The sequence below is a fragment of the Coregonus clupeaformis genome, unplaced genomic scaffold (assembly GCF_020615455.1).
Source record: "Coregonus clupeaformis isolate EN_2021a unplaced genomic scaffold, ASM2061545v1 scaf0676, whole genome shotgun sequence".
NCBI lineage: Eukaryota > Metazoa > Chordata > Actinopteri > Salmoniformes > Salmonidae > Coregonus > Coregonus clupeaformis.
The window spans coordinates 192,127-208,345 of record NW_025534131.1 but is presented as its reverse complement, the minus strand read 5'-3'; the positions used below and the strand labels follow the sequence as shown (position 1 = coordinate 208,345).

Below are 16,219 nucleotides of genomic sequence, written 5' to 3'. Positions count from 1 at the left end.
CATATGGTATAAACACAATGAGGCCATTAACAGAAGCTCAGCAGAAAACATTTATTTATCAGGGCTTCAACTTAAAAACAAAACCTCCGCAAAAGTATTTCAAACACACACATTATGAAACCGTAAAACAGAAAAGGCGATGACTTCATTCAGTAGCTGTGTGAGAGGATATAATGATGGTTAGGTTTTTAAAAAATCAGATTTTAAATGAGAGAAATAGGCGGGGTTTATCCGTTATCCCTTTGTGGCTGTGGTAACTAGTGATGACCGGGTTACCCTGTGTAGTCCAGTCTGCCCATAGAGAACGATAGGGGACCTTTAGTGGCCAAACGGCCATTTTAGCGTTTGCAGCGCCATTGACTGCCTTTCACCAGTTTAAAGTGGCCGACCGGGTGGGGATTCCTATGGGTGGTAGCCTCAATGGCGCTGGCCACGCTAAAACAGCCTTCTGGCCAGAGCTGCGCCAGATGTAGATATATAGTCGGCAGCAGGACAAAACCAAAGCCAAGCCTCTGGCACTATGGCTGCGTTTTACACAAGGCAACCTAATTCTGGACAAATGATCAGAATCGGGTGCCTGTGGAAACGCAGCCTTAAGTCTCCTTTACCTTCATCTACTTTCCTAGGCACAGTCCATCATCATCATCATCATCAGTCTCTGTGCTGCTCAGTCAGAGCCCCTCAATTCATCCATTCCATATTACTCATTCTACATTCTACATGTTAGTCATTTAGCAGACGCTCTTATCCAGAGCCACTTAGTGAGTGCATACATTGTCATACTGGTCGTACACCATGTGTAGATGATATATCTCTGCTACATACAGTCAGTCAGTCTGTCAGTCTGTCTACCGGTCTGTCAGTCTGTCTGTCAGTCTGTCAGTCTGTCTACCGGCCTGTCAGTCTGTCTACCGGTCTGTCAGTCTGTCTACCGGTCTGTCAGTCTGTCTACCGGTCTGTCAGTCTGTCTACCGGTCTGTCAGTCTGTCTACCTGTCTGTCTACCTGTCTGCCTGCCTACCTGTCTGCCTGCCTGCCTACCTGTCTGCCTGCCTGCCTGCCGGTCTGTCAGTCTGTCTACCGATCTGTCAGCCTGTCAGTCTGTATACCGGTCTGTCAGTCTGTCTACCGGTCTGTCAGTCTGTCTACCTGTCTGCCTGCCTGTCTACCGGTCTGTCAGTCTGTCTACCTGTCTGCCTGCCTGTCTACCGGTCTGTCAGTCTGTCTGTCAGTCTGTCAGTCTGTCTACCGGCCTGTCAGTCTGTCTACCGGCCTGTCAGTCTGTCTACCTGTCTGCCTGCCTGTCTACCGGTCTGTCAGTCTGTCTGTCAGTCTGTCAGTCTGTCTACCGGCCTGTCAGTCTGTCTACCGGCCTGTCAGTCTGTCTACCGGTCTGTCAGTCTGTCTACCGGTCTGTCAGTCTGTCTACCGGTCTGTCAGTCTGTCTGTCAGTCTGTCAGTCTGTCTACCGGCCTGTCAGTCTGTCTACCGGTCTGTCAGTCTGTCTACCGGTCTGTCAGTCTGTCTACCGCCTGTCAGTCTGCTCTACCGGTCTGTCAGTCTGTCTACCGGTCTGTCAGTCTGTCTACCTGTCTGTCTACCTGTCTGCCTGCCTACCTGTCTGCCTGCCTGCCTACCTGTCTGCCTGCCTGCCTACCGGTCTGTCAGTCTGTCTACCGATCTGTCAGCCTGTCAGTCTGTATACCGGTCTGTCAGTCTGTCTACCGGTCTGTCAGTCTGTCTACCTGTCTGCCTGCCTGTCTACCGGTCTGTCAGTCTGTCTACCGGTCTGTCAGTCTGTCTACCGGTCTGCCAGTCTGTCTACCGGTCTGTCAGTCTGTCTACCGGTCTGTCAGTCTGTCTACCGGCCTGTCTACCTGTCTACCGGCCTGTCTACCTGTCTACCGGCCTGTCTACCTGTCTGTCTACCTGTCTGCCTGCCTGCCTACCTGTCTGCCTGCCTGCCTACCGGTCTGTCAGTCTGTCTACCGGTCTGTCAGTCTGTATACCGGTCTGTCAGTCTGTCTACCGGTCTGTCAGTCTGTATACCGGTCTGTCAGTCTGTCTACCGGTCTGTCAGTCTGTATACCGGTCTGTCAGTCTGTCTACCGGTCTGTCAGTCTGTATACCGGTCTGTCAGTCTGCCTACCGGTCTGTCAGTCTGTCTACCGGTCTGTCAGTCTGTATACCGGTCTGTCAGTCTGTCTACCGGTCTGTCAGTCTGTCTACCGGTCTGTCAGTCTGTCTACCGGTCTGTCAGTCTGTCTACCGGTCTGTCAGTCTGTATACCGGTCTGTCAGTCTGTCTACCGGTCTGTCAGTCTGTCTACCGGTCTGTCAGTCTGTCTACCGGTCTGTCAGTCTGTCTACCGGTCTGTCAGTCTGTCTACCGGCCTGTCTACCTGTCTACCGGCCTGTCTACCTGTCTACCGGCCTGTCTACCTGTCTGTCTACCTGTCTGCCTGCCTGCCTACCTGTCTGCCTGCCTGCCTACCGGTCTGTCAGTCTGTCTACCGGTCTGTCAGTCTGTATACCGGTCTGTCAGTCTGTATACCGGTCTGTCAGTCTGTCTACCGGTCTGTCAGTCTGTCTACCGGTCTGTCAGTCTGTCTACCGGCCCATAGCATCATATTCCCTAGGTAGGGCACTACTTTTGACCAGGCCCACAGCATCATATTCCCTATGTAGGCCACTACTCCTGACCAGTGGTCTAAAGTAGTGCACTATATAGGGAATATGATGCCATTTGGGACGGAGCCCAGTAGATCTGGTACTATGAAGTACCTACATGCCAGTACCCTGTTATACATATCCATATTATTATTATTATATCTGAACAATATGTCCCGGTCTCAGTAGAGAGGTATAACTCATATATCCATATTATTATATATCTGAACAATATGTCCCGGTCTCAGTAGAGAGGTATAACTCATATATCCATATTATTATATATCTGAACAATGTGTCCCGGTCTCAGTAGAGAGGTATATGGTATAACTCATCCATAGAAGTCAGTGTGATGGTGTTGTCTGTATTCTATAACCTCATACAGGGCCTCTTCCTCTGTGACGTGTTACCCCAGGTTATATATTTCTATATGAGCAGAATCTCCGGTTCAGAGACAGCGCAGTACAACGTAAACCCCATCCGGTCGATCTCCTCCTCCGTCAGTCCGTTCAACGTGTTAGCGCTGGGCTTGAAGTAGCTGGGCAACACCCCTTGCTCCAGATAGCCTATCAGCTCCCACACACACTGCTGGAACCGCCCACTCAGACAACCCTCCGACCAATCCAGGTCCTTGTCCCCGAGGTGCAGGATGAGGTTGGCCAGCGGCGCGGCGGTGAGGGGTCGCAGGGCGGGACAGTGTCGACAGACGGCTTTGAGGGTCTTGAGGAGGGTACGTCGGACCCCCTGGTCCGCTGAGTCAAGCTGGGCCAGGCGCTGGGTCTCCCAGGGGTAGAGGGAGAGGTGCCAGGCGCTGTCCCAGGGTTGGGTTAACTCTAGCTGGGCAGTCAGGACCACGTCTGCCTCCCTCAGCACCGGCACCATGGAGATGAAGAGAGAATCACCTCGCTCTGGTCTGGAGACACACAGAGAGAGACATATCAGTTATGTTTTAACCCTAAACCCTGACCTTTAACCCCTAACCCTAACTAACGCAGTGAGACATCAGTCATGTATTAACCCTGACCTTTAACCCCTAACCCTAACTAACGCAGTGAGACATCAGTCATGTATTAACCCTGACCTTTAACCCGTAACTGTCAGGATGTGGTCCTCTGTAGCTCAGCTGGTAGAGCACGGCCCTTGTAACGCCAAGGTAGTGGGTTCGATCCCCGGGACCACCCATACACAAAAATGTATGCACGCACGACTGTAAGTCGCTTTTTATTATTATTATTATGAACAGGGGGTCACCACGCTCAGGTCTGGAGAGACAGATATACACATTAACCCTGACCTTTAACCCTGACCTTTAACCCTGACCCTCAGGTCTGGAGAGACAGAGATACACATTAACCTTAACCCTGACCTTTAACCCTGACCTTTAACCCTGACCCTCAGGTCTATGGCGCTGTCGTCCCACGTCAAAGCACTGACCAATGTTCCCTCTAAACTGTGTGGGTGTTTCAGCTCCCCAGGACTGCCGTGCAGAATAAATATAATCTAAGCTGTGTGGGTGTTTCAGCTCCCCAGGACTGCCGTGCAGAATAAATATAATCTAAGCTGTGTGGGTGAGCAGCTCCCCAGGACTGCCGTGCAGAATAAATATAATCTAAGCTGTGTGGGTGAGCAGCTCCCCAGGACTGCCGTGCAGAATAAATATAATCTAAGCTGTGTGGGTGAGCAGCTCCCCAGGACTGCCGTGCAGAATAAATATAATCTAAACTGTGTGGGTGTTTCAGCTCCTCAGGACTGCCCTGCAGAATAAATATAATCTAAACTGTGTGGGTGTTTCAGCTCCCCAGGACTGCCGTGCAGAATAAATATAATCTAAGCTGTGTGGGTGTTTCAGCTCCTCAGGACTGCCCTGCAGAATAAATATAATCTAAGCTGTGTGGGTGTTTCAGCTCCTCAGGACTGCCCTGCAGAATAAATATAATCTAAGCTGTGTGGGTGTTTCAGCTCCCCAGGACTGCCGTGCAGAATAAATATAATCTAAGCTGTGTGGGTGTGCAGCTCCCCAGGACTGCCGTGCAGAATAAATATAATCTAAGCTGTGTGGGTGTTTCAGCTCCTCAGGACTGCCCTGCAGAATAAATATAATCTAAGCTGTGTGGGTGTTTCAGCTCCCCAGGACTGCCGTGCAGAATAAATATAATCTAAGCTGTGTGGGTGTTTCAGCTCCCCAGGACTGCCGTGCAGAATAAATATAATCTAAGCTGTGTGGGTGAGCAGCTCCCCAGGACTGCCGTGCAGAATAAATATAATCTAAGCTGTGTGGGTGAGCAGCTCCCCAGGACTGCCGTGCAGAATAAATATAATCTAAGCTGTGTGGGTGTTTCAGCTCCCCAGGACTGCCGTGCAGAATAAATATAATCTAAGCTGTGTGGGTGTTTCAGCTCCCCAGGACTGCCGGGCAGAATAAATATAATCTAAGCTGTGTGGGTGTTTCAGCTCCCCAGGACTGCCGTGCAGAATAAATATCATCTAAGCTGTGTGGGTGAGCAGCTCCCCAGGACTGCCGTGCAGAATAAATATAATCTAACTGTGTGGGTGTTTCAGCTCCCCAGGACTGCCGTGCAGAATAAATATAATCTAAGCTGTGTGGGTGTTTCAGCTCCCCAGGACTGCCGTGCAGAATAAATATCATCTAAGATGTGTGGGTGTTTCAGCTCCCCAGGACTGCCGTGCAGAATAAATATCATCTAAGCTGTGTGGGTGTTTCAGCTCCCCAGGACTGCCGTGCAGAATAAATATAATCTAAGCTGTGTGGGTGAGCAGCTCCCCAGGACTGCCGTGCAGAATAAATATAATCTAAGCTGTGTGGGTGTTTCAGCTCCCCAGGACTGCCGTGCAGAATAAATATAATCTAAGCTGTGTGGGTGTTTCAGCTCCCCAGGACTGCCGTGCAGAATAAATATAATCTAAGTTGTGTGGGTGAGCAGCTCCCCAGGACTGCCGTGCAGAATAAATATAATCTAAGATGTGTGGGTGTGCAGCTCCCCAGGACTGCCGTGCAGAATAAATATAATCTAAGCTGTGTGGGTGTTTCAGCTCCCCAGGACTGCCGTGCAGAATAAATATAATCTAAGCTGTGTGGGTGTTTCAGCTCCCCAGGACTGCCCTGCAGAATAAATATAATCTAAGCTGTGTGGGTGTTTCAGCTCCCCAGGACTGCCGTGCAGAATAAATATAATCTAAGCTGTGTGGGTGTTTCAGCTCCCCAGGACTGCCGTGCAGAATAAATATCATCTAAGATGTGTGGGTGTTTCAGCTCCCCAGGACTGCCGTGCAGAATAAATATAATCTAAGCTGTGTGGGTGTTTCAGCTCCCCAGGACTGCCGTGCAGAATAAATATAATCTAAGCTGTGTGGGTGAGCAGCTCCCCAGGACTGCCGTGCAGAATAAATATAATCTAAGCTGTGTGGGTGTTTCAGCTCCCCAGGACTGCCGTGCAGAATAAATATAATCTAAGCTGTGTGGGTGTTTCAGCTCCCCCAGGACTGCCGTGCAGAATAAATATAATCTAAGTTGTGTGGGTGAGCAGCTCCCCAGGACTGCCGTGCAGAATAAATATAATCTAAGATGTGTGGGTGTGCAGCTCCCCAGGACTGCCGTGCAGAATAAATATAATCTAAGCTGTGTGGGTGTTTCAGCTCCCCAGGACTGCCGTGCAGAATAAATATAATCTAAGCTGTGTGGGTGTTTCAGCTCCCCAGGACTGCCCTGCAGAATAAATATAATCTAAGCTGTGTGGGTGTTTCAGCTCCCCAGGACTGCCGTGCAGAATAAATATCATCTAAACTGTGTGGGTGAGCAGGTCCCCAGGACTGCCGTGCAGAATAAATATAATCTAAGCTGTGTGGGTGTTTCAGCTCCCCAGGACTGCCGTGCAGAATAAATATAATCTAAGCTGTGTGGGTGTTTCAGCTCCCCAGGACTGCCGTGCAGAATAAATATAATCTAAGCTGTGTGGGTGAGCAGCTCCCCAGGACTGCCGTGCAGAATAAATATAATCTAAGCTGTGTGGGTGTTTCAGCTCCCCAGGACTGCCGTGCAGAATAAATATAATCTAAGTTGTGTGGGTGTTTCAGCTCCCCAGGACTGCCGTGCAGAATAAATATAATCTAAGTTGTGTGGGTGAGCAGCTCCCCAGGACTGCCGTGCAGAATAAATATAATCTAAGCTGTGTGGGTGTGCAGCTCCCCAGGACTGCCGTGCAGAATAAATATAATCTAAGCTGTGTGGGTGTTTCAGCTCCCCAGGACTGCCGTGCAGAATAAATATAATCTAAGCTGTGTGGGTGTTTCAGCTCCCCAGGACTGCCCTGCAGAATAAATATAATCTAAGCTGTGTGGGTGTTTCAGCTCCCCAGGACTGCCGTGCAGAATAAATATCATCTAAGATGTGTGGGTGTTTCAGCTCCCCAGGACTGCCGTGCAGAATAAATATAATCTAAGCTGTGTGGGTGTTTCAGCTCCCCAGGACTGCCGTGCAGAATAAATATAATCTAAGCTGTGTGGGTGAGCAGCTCCCCAGGACTGCCGTGCAGAATAAATATAATCTAAGCTGTGTGGGTGTTTCAGCTCCCCAGGACTGCCGTGCAGAATAAATATAATCTAAGCTGTGTGGGTGTTTCAGCTCCCCAGGACTGCCGTGCAGAATAAATATAATCTAAGTTGTGTGGGTGAGCAGCTCCCCAGGACTGCCGTGCAGAATAAATATAATCTAAGCTGTGTGGGTGTGCAGCTCCCCAGGACTGCCGTGCAGAATAAATATAATCTAAGCTGTGTGGGTGTTTCAGCTCCCCAGGACTGCCGTGCAGAATAAATATAATCTAAGCTGTGTGGGTGTTTCAGCTCCCCAGGACTGCCGTGCAGAATAAATATAATCTAAGCTGTGTGGGTGTTTCAGCTCCCCAGGACTGCCGTGCAGAATAAATATCATCTAAACTGTGTGGGTGAGCAGCTCCCCAGGACTGCCGTGCAGAATAAATATAATCTAAGCTGTGTGGGTGTTTCAGCTCCCCAGGACTGCCGTGCAGAATAAATATAATCTAAGCTGTGTGGGTGTTTCAGCTCCCCAGGACTGCCGTGCAGAATAAATATAATCTAAGCTGTGTGGGTGAGCAGCTCCCCAGGACTGCCCGTGCAGAATAAATATAATCTAAGCTGTGTGGGTGTTTCAGCTCCCCAGGACTGCCGTGCAGAATAAATATAATCTAAGCTGTGTGGGTGTTTCAGCTCCCCAGGACTGCCGTGCAGAATAAATATAATCTAAATTGTGTGGGTGAGCAGCTCCCCAGGACTGCCGTGCAGAATAAATATAATCTAAGCTGTGTGGGTGTGCAGCTCCCCAGGACTGCCGTGCAGAATAAATATAATCTAAGCTGTGTGGGTGTTTCAGCTCCCCAGGACTGCCGTGCAGAATAAATATAATCTAAGCTGTGTGGGTGTTTCAGCTCCCCAGGACTGCCCTGCAGAATAAATATAATCTAAGCTGTGTGGGTGTTTCAGCTCCCCAGGACTGCCGTGCAGAATAAATATCATCTAAGCTGTGTGGGTGTGCAGCTCCCCAGGACTGCCGTGCAGAATAAATATAATCTAAGCTGTGTGGGTGTTTCAGCTCCCCAGGACTGCCGTGCAGAATAAATATAATCCAAGCTGTGTGGGTGTTTCAGCTCCCCAGGACTGCCGTGCAGAATAAATATAATCTAAGCTGTGTGGGTGAGCAGCTCCTCAGGACTGCCGTGCAGAATAAATATAATCTAAGGTGTGTGGGTGTGCAGCTCCCCAGGACTGCCGTGCAGAATAAATATAATCTAAGCTGTGTGGGTGTTTCAGCTCCCCCAGGACTGCCGTGCAGAATAAATATAATCTAAGCTGTGTGGGTGTGCAGCTCCCCAGGACTGCCGTGCAGAATAAATATAATCTAAGCTGTGTGGGTGTGCAGCTCCCCAGGACTGCCGTGCAGAATAAATATAATCTAAGCTGTGTGGGTGAGCAGCTCCCCAGGACTGCCGTGCAGAATAAATATAATCTAAGCTGTGTGGGTGAGCAGCTCCCCAGGACAGCCGTGCAGAATAAATATAATCTAAGCTGTGTGGGTGTGCAGGACTGCCGTGCAGAATAAATATAATCTAAGCTGTGTGGGTGTGCAGCTCCCCAGGACTGCCGTGCAGAATAAATATAATCTAAGCTGTGTGGGTGTTTCAGCTCCTCAGGACTGCCGTGCAGAATAAATATAATCTAAGCTGTGTGGGTGAGCAGCTCCCCAGGACTGCCCGTGCAGAATAAATATAATCTAAGCTGTGTGGGTGTGCAGCTCCCCAGGACTGCCGTGCAGAATAAATATAATCTAAGCTGTGTGGGTGTGCAGCTCCCCAGGACTGCCGTGCAAGAATAAATATAATCTAAGCTGTGTGGGTGAGCAGCTCCCCAGGACTGCCGTGCAGAATAAATATAATCTAAGCTGTGTGGGTGAGCAGCTCCCCCAGGACTGCCGTGCAGAATAAATATAATCTAAACTGTGTGGGTGTGCAGGACTGCCGTGCAGAATAAATATAATCTAAGCTGTGTGGGTGTGCAGCTCCCCAGGACTGCCGTGCAGAATAAATATAATCTAAGCTGTGTGGGTGTTTCAGCTCCTCAGGACTGCCGTGCAGAATAAATATAATCTAAGCTGTGTGGGTGTGCAGCTCCCCAGGACTGCCGTGCAGAATAAATATAATCTAAGCTGTGTGGGTGTGCAGCTCCCCAGGACTGCCGTGCAGAATAAATATAATCTAAACTGTGTGGGTGAGCAGCTCCCCAGGACTGCCGTGCAGAATAAATATAATCTAAGCTGTGTGGGTGAGCAGCTCCCCAGGACTGCCGTGCAGAATAAATATAATCTAAGCTGTGTGGGTGAGCAGCTCCCCAGGACTGCCGTGCAGAATAAATATAATCTAAGCTGTGTGGGTGTTTCAGCTCCCCAGGACTGCCGGGCAGAATAAATATCATCTAAGCTGTGTGGGTGTTTCAGCTCCTCAGGACTGCCCTGCAGAATAAATATAATCTAAGCTGTGTGGGTGAGCAGCTCCCCAGGACTGCCATGCAGAATAAATATAATCTAAGCTGTGTGGGTGTTTCAGCTCCCCAGGACTGCCGTGCAGAATAAATATAATCTAAGCTGTGTGGGTGTGCAGCTCCCCAGGACTGCCGTGCAGAATAAATATAATCTAAGCTGTGTGGGTGTTTCAGCTCCTCAGGACTGCCGTGCAGAATAAATATAATCTAAGCTGTGTGGGTGAGCAGCTCCCCAGGACTGCCGTGCAGAATAAATATAATCTAAGCTGTGTGGGTGAGCAGCTCCTCAGGACTGCCGTGCAGAATAAATATAATCTAAGCTGTGTGGGTGTTTCAGCTCCCCAGGACTGCCGTGCAGAAGAAATATAATCTAAGCTGTGTGGGTGTTTCAGCTCCCCAGGACTGCCGTGCAGAATAAATATAATCTAAGCTGTGTGGGTGTTTCAGCTCCCCAGGACTGCCGTGCAGAATAAATATAATCTAAGCTGTGTGGGTGAGCAGCTCCCCAGACTGCCGTGCAGAATAAATATAATCTAAGCTGTGTGGGTGTTTCAGCTCCCCAGGACTGCCGTGCAGAATAAATATAATCTAAGCTGTGTGGGTGTTTCAGCTCCCCAGGACTGCCGTGCAGAATAAATATAATCTAAGCTGTGTGGGTGAGCAGCTCCCCAGGACTGCCGTGCAGAATAAATATCATCTAAGAGAGAGCTACATGTAGCCATGTTTAATATCCTTTGCTAGTTAGCGAGTTGTTAGCCCAGTTATACAGTGCCTTGCAAAAGTATTCATCCCCCCTTGGCGTTTTTCCTATTTTGTTGCATTACATACAACCTGTAATTTAAATGGATTTTTATTTGGATTTCATGTAACGGACATACACAAAATAGTCCAAATTGGTGAAGTGAAATTAAAAAAATAACTTGTTAAAAAAAATCTATAAAATAAATAACGGAAAAGTGGTGCGTGCATATGTATTCACCCCCTTTGCTATGAAACCCCTAAATAAGATCTGGTGCAACCAATCACCTTCATAAGTCACATAATTAGTTAAATAAAGTCCACCTGTGTGCAATCTAAGTGTTACATGATCTCAGTATATATACACCTGTTCTGAAAGGCCCCAGAGTCTGCAACACCACTAAGCAAGGGGCACCACCAAGCAAGCGGCACCATGAAGACCAAGGAGCTCTCCAAACAGGTCAGGGACAAAGTTGTGGAGAAGAACAGATCAGGGTTGGGTTATAAAAAAATATCTGAAACTTTGAACATCCCACAGAGCACCATTAAATCCATTATTAAAAAATTGAAAGAATATGGCACCACAACAAACCTGCCAAGAGAGGGCCGCCCACCAAAACTCACGGACCAGGCAAGGAGGGCATTAATCAGAGATGCAACAAAGACACCAAAGATAACCCTGAAGAAGCTGCAAAGCTCCACAGCGGAGATTGAAGTATCTGTCCATAGGACCACTTTAAGCCGTACACTCCACAGAGCTGAGCTTTACGAAAGAGTGGCCAGAAAAAAGCCATTGCTTAAAGGAAAAAATAAGCAAATACGTTTGGTGTTCGCCAAAAGGCATGTGGGAGACTCCCAAAACATATGGAAGAATGTACTCTGATCAGATGAGACTAAAATTGAGCTTTTTGGCCATCAAGGAAAACGCTATTTCTGGCGCAAATCCAACACCTCTCATCACCCCGAGAACACCATCCCCACAGTGAAGCATGGCGGTGGCAGCATCATGCTGTGGGGATGTTTTTCATCGGCAGGGACTGGGAAACTGGTCAGAATTGAAGGAATGACGGATGGCGCTAAATACAGGGAAATTCTTGAGGGAAACCTGTTTCAGTCTTCCAGAGATTTGAGACTGGGACCGAGGTTCACCTTCCAGCAGGACAATGACCCTAAGCATACTGTTAAAGCAACACTCGAGTGGTTTAAGGGGAAACATTTAAATGTCTTGGAATGGCCTAGTCAAAGGCCAGACCTCAATCCAATTGAGAATCTGTGGTACGACTTAAAGATTGCTGTACACCAGCGGAACCCATCCAACTTGAAGGAGCTGGAGCAGTTTTGCCTTGAAGAATGGGCACAAATCCCAGTGGCTAGATGTGCCAAGCTTATAGAGACATACCCCAAGAGACTTGCAGCTGTAATTGCTGCAAAAGGTGGTTCTACAAAGTATTGACTTTGGGGAGGGGGGTGAATAGTTATGCACGCTCAAGTTCTCTGTTGTTTTGTCTTATTTTTTGTTTGTTTCACAAGAACAAATATTTTGCATCTTCAAAGTGGTAGGCATGTTGTGTAAATCAAATGATACAACCCCCCCCCAAAAAAAATCTATTTTAATTCCAGGTTGTAAGGCAACAAAATAGGAAAAATACCAAGGGGGGTGAATAATTTCGCAAGCCGCTGTAGATCATCTGTAGTCAGCAGTAGGGGAGGGGGTTGCTTCCTACAGGAGAACAACACGTGTCCGTTTCTAGGATCTTTGAAAAGCCAGTCGGGTAAAGAGCTTTTTTTTTATGTCTTAAAGGGGCAGTGTTGTATTTTGAGACAGGCTTGAATAAGCTAAGTAGCCAATAGGCAGAGGGTACGAATAATTTGTAATAATGGTATGGGAATAATAATGCTTTTTTATTTTGTAAAGTGGTTTCTTGCATCAAACAACACAACAACATTTTCAGTCCCCTCCTTGCCTGAAGGACCAGTGGATAAACAGGTTAGTGTCAAGCCCTGCAGGTTTTTCTTCAGACGTCTCATGGAATGTAATAATAATATGCCATTTAGCAGACGCTTTTATCCAAAGCGACTTACAGTCATGCGTGCATACATTTTTGTGTGTATGGGTGGTCCCGGGGATCGAACCCACTACCTTGGCGTTACAAGCGCCGTGCTCTACCAGCTGAGCTACAGAGGACCACAATGTAGGTCTACATTGAACACCACACATTGGGATGCTACTGGAGGCTGAATGATAGAACAGCTATTTCCATGTTAAAACGTTATGGGATGCATTTTCTCCATAGTTTTTGATGGTAGGCCACTCTGGTAGGCCTACATTATGATCCAATAGCCACAGTAGCCTACTGGGCCACTGTTAAAACTGGAACTTAAAGCGGGTACAGCCTCAGTGTTCACAGTAAACTGCTCTAGAGGAGATCTGCATGGAGGAACGGGCCAAAATACCAGCAACAGTGTGTGAAAACCTTGTGAAGACTTACAGAAAACGTTTGACCTGTGTCATTGCCAACAAAGGGTATATAACAAAGTATTGAGAAACTTTTGTTATTGACCAAATACTTATTTTCCACCATAATTTGCAAATAAATTCATTAAAAATCCTACAATGTGATTTTCTGGAGAAAAAAATTCTCATTTTGTCTGTCATAGTTGACGTGTACCTATGATGAAAATTACAGGCCTCTCTCATCTTTTTAAGTGGGAGAACTTGCACAATTGGTGGCTGACTAAATACTTTTTTTCCCCACTGTACTAACTACTGAGATATGTGACTGTCCCAACCTAGATATCTCAAGATGAAGACACTAACTACTGAGATATGTGACTGTCCCAACCTAGATATCTCAAGATGAAGACACTAACTACGGAGACATGTGACTATCCCAACCTAGATATCTCAAGATGAAGACACTAACTACTGAGATATGTGACTGTCCCAACCTAGATATCTCAAGATGAAGACACTAACTACGGAGATATGCGACTGTCCCAACCTAGATATCTCAAGATGAAGACACTAACTACTGAGATATGTGACTGTCCCAACCTAGATATCTCAAGATGAAGACACTAACTACTGAGATATGTGACTGTCCCAACCTAGATATCTCAAGATGAAGACACTAACTACTGAGATATGTGACTGTCCCAACCTAGATATCTCAAGATGAAGACACTAACTACGGAGACATGTGACTGTCCCAACCTAGATATCTCAAGATGAAGACACTAACTACGGAGATATGTGACTGTCCCAACCTAGATATCTCAAGATGAAGACACTAACTACGGAGATATGCGACTGTCCCAACCTAGATATCTCAAGATGAAGACACTAACTACTGAGATATGTGACTGTCCCAACCTAGATATCTCAAGATGAAGACACTAACTACGGAGATATGCGACTGTCCCAACCTAGATATCTCAAGATGAAGACACTAACTACTGAGATATGTGACTATCCCAACCTAGATATCTCAAGATGAATATACTAACTACTGAGATATGTGACTATCCCAACCTAGATATCTCAAGATGAAGACACTAACTACTGAGATATGTGACTGTCCCAACCTAGATATCTCAAGATGAAGACACTAACTACGGAGATATGCGACTGTCCCAACCTAGATATCTCAAGATGAAGACACTAACTACGGAGATATGCGACTGTCCCAACCTAGATATCTCAAGATGAAGACACTAACTACTGAGATATGTGACTGTCCCAACCTAGATATCTCAAGATGAAGACACTAACTACTGAGATATGTGACTATCCCACCTAGATATCTCAAGATGAATATACTAACTACTGAGATATGTGACTGTCCCAACCTAGATATCTCAAGATGAAGACACTAACTACGGGAGGACTGTCCCAACCTAGATATCTCAAGATGAAGACACTAACTACTGAGATATGTGACTGTCCCAACCTAGATATCTCAAGATGAATATACTAACTACTGAGATATGTGACTGTCCCAACCTAGATATCTCAAGATGAAGACACTAACTACGGAGACATGTGACTGTCCCAACCTAGATATCTCAAGATGAAGACACTAACTACTGAGATATGTGACTATCCCACCTAGATATCTCAAGATGAAGACACTAACTGGAAGTCTCTCTGGATAAGAGCGTCTGCTGAACGGGGTAAATGTGAGAGATACCGTATCTCCAGTTTCAGTTCATCCCCCCCGAGGACAGGCCGGACCAGACAGTCAAGAGAAGAGGAGAGGGACGGCCAGTTCATGGTTTCCATCACAGCCTTACTGAGCATGCTCACCATCACCCTGCACGATAGATACCCTCCCACTAGGAACCTAGAGGAGGAGAGAGAGACAGCCTTACTGAGCATGCTCACCATCACCCTGCACGATAGATACCCTCCCACTAGGAACCTAGAGGAGGAGAGAGAGACAGCCTTACTGAGCATGCTCACCATCACCCTGCACGATAGATACCCTCCCACTAGGAACCTAGAGGAGGAGAGAGACAGCCTTACTGAGCATGCTCACCATCACCCTGCACGATAGATACCCTCCCACTAGGAACCTAGAGGAGGAGAGAGACAGCCTTACTGAGCATGCTCACCATCACCCTGCACGATAGATACCCTCCCACTAGGAACCTAGAGGAGGAGAGAGAGACAGCCTTACTGAGCATGCTCACCATCACCCTGCACGATAGATACCCTCCCACTAGGAACCTAGAGGAGGAGAGAGACAGCCTTACTGAGCATGCTCACCATCGCCCTGCACGATAGATACCCTCCCACTAGGAACCTAGAGGAGGAGAGACAGCCTTACTGAGCATGCTCACCATCGCCCTGCACGATAGATACCCTCCCACTAGGAACCTAGAGGAGGAGAGAGAGACAGCCTTACTGAGCATGCTCACCATCACCCTGCACGATAGATACCCTCCCACTAGGAACCTAGAGGAGGAGAGAGAGACAGCCTTACTGAGCATGCTCACCATCACCCTGCACGATAGATACCCTCCCACTAGGAACCTAGAGGAGGAGAGAGACAGCCTTACTGAGCATGCTCACCATCGCCCTGCACGATAGATACCCTCCCACTAGGAACCTAGAGGAGGAGAGAGACAGCCTTACTGAGCATGCTCACCATCGCCCTGCACGATAGATACCCTCCCACTAGGAACCTAGAGGAGGAGAGACACAGCCTTACTGAGCATGCTCACCATCACCCTGCACGATAGATACCCTCCCACTAGGAACCTAGAGGAGGAGAGAGAGACAGCCTTACTGAGCATGCTCACCATCGCCCTGCACGATAGATACCCTCCCACTAGGAACCTAGAGGAGGAGAGAGAGACAGCCTTACTGAGCATGCTCACCATCGCCCTGCACGATAGATACCCTCCCACTAGGAACCTAGAGGAGGAGAGACAGCCTTACTGAGCATGCTCACCATCACCCTGCACGATAGATACCCTCCCACTAGGAACCTAGAGGAGGAGAGAGAGACAGCCTTACTGAGCATGCTCACCATCGCCCTGCACGATAGATACCCTCCCACTAGGAACCTAGAGGAGGAGAGAGAGACAGCCTTACTGAGCATGCTCACCATCACCCTGCACGATAGATACCCTCCCACTAGGAACCTAGAGGAGGAGAGAGACAGCCTTACTGAGCATGCTCACCATCACCCTGCACGATAGATACCCTCCCACTAGGAACCTAGAGGAGGAGAGAGAGACAGC

General features: G+C 47.9%; 1 protein-coding gene across 1 annotated transcript in view; it reads right to left on the bottom strand.

The window, feature by feature from the left end:
* Window positions 1-3,043: 3,043 nt before the first annotated feature.
* The window catches only part of LOC123485399 (mitochondrial dynamics protein MID49-like), a 50,050-nt gene continuing 36,874 nt past the window's right edge, over window positions 3,044-16,219 (bottom strand). Inside the window, 2 exon segments of the mRNA XM_045216315.1 lie at window positions 3,044-3,581; window positions 14,662-14,995. Coding sequence (XP_045072250.1) covers window positions 3,095-3,581; window positions 14,662-14,995 — 821 coding nt within the window. The 3' untranslated portion in view covers window positions 3,044-3,094.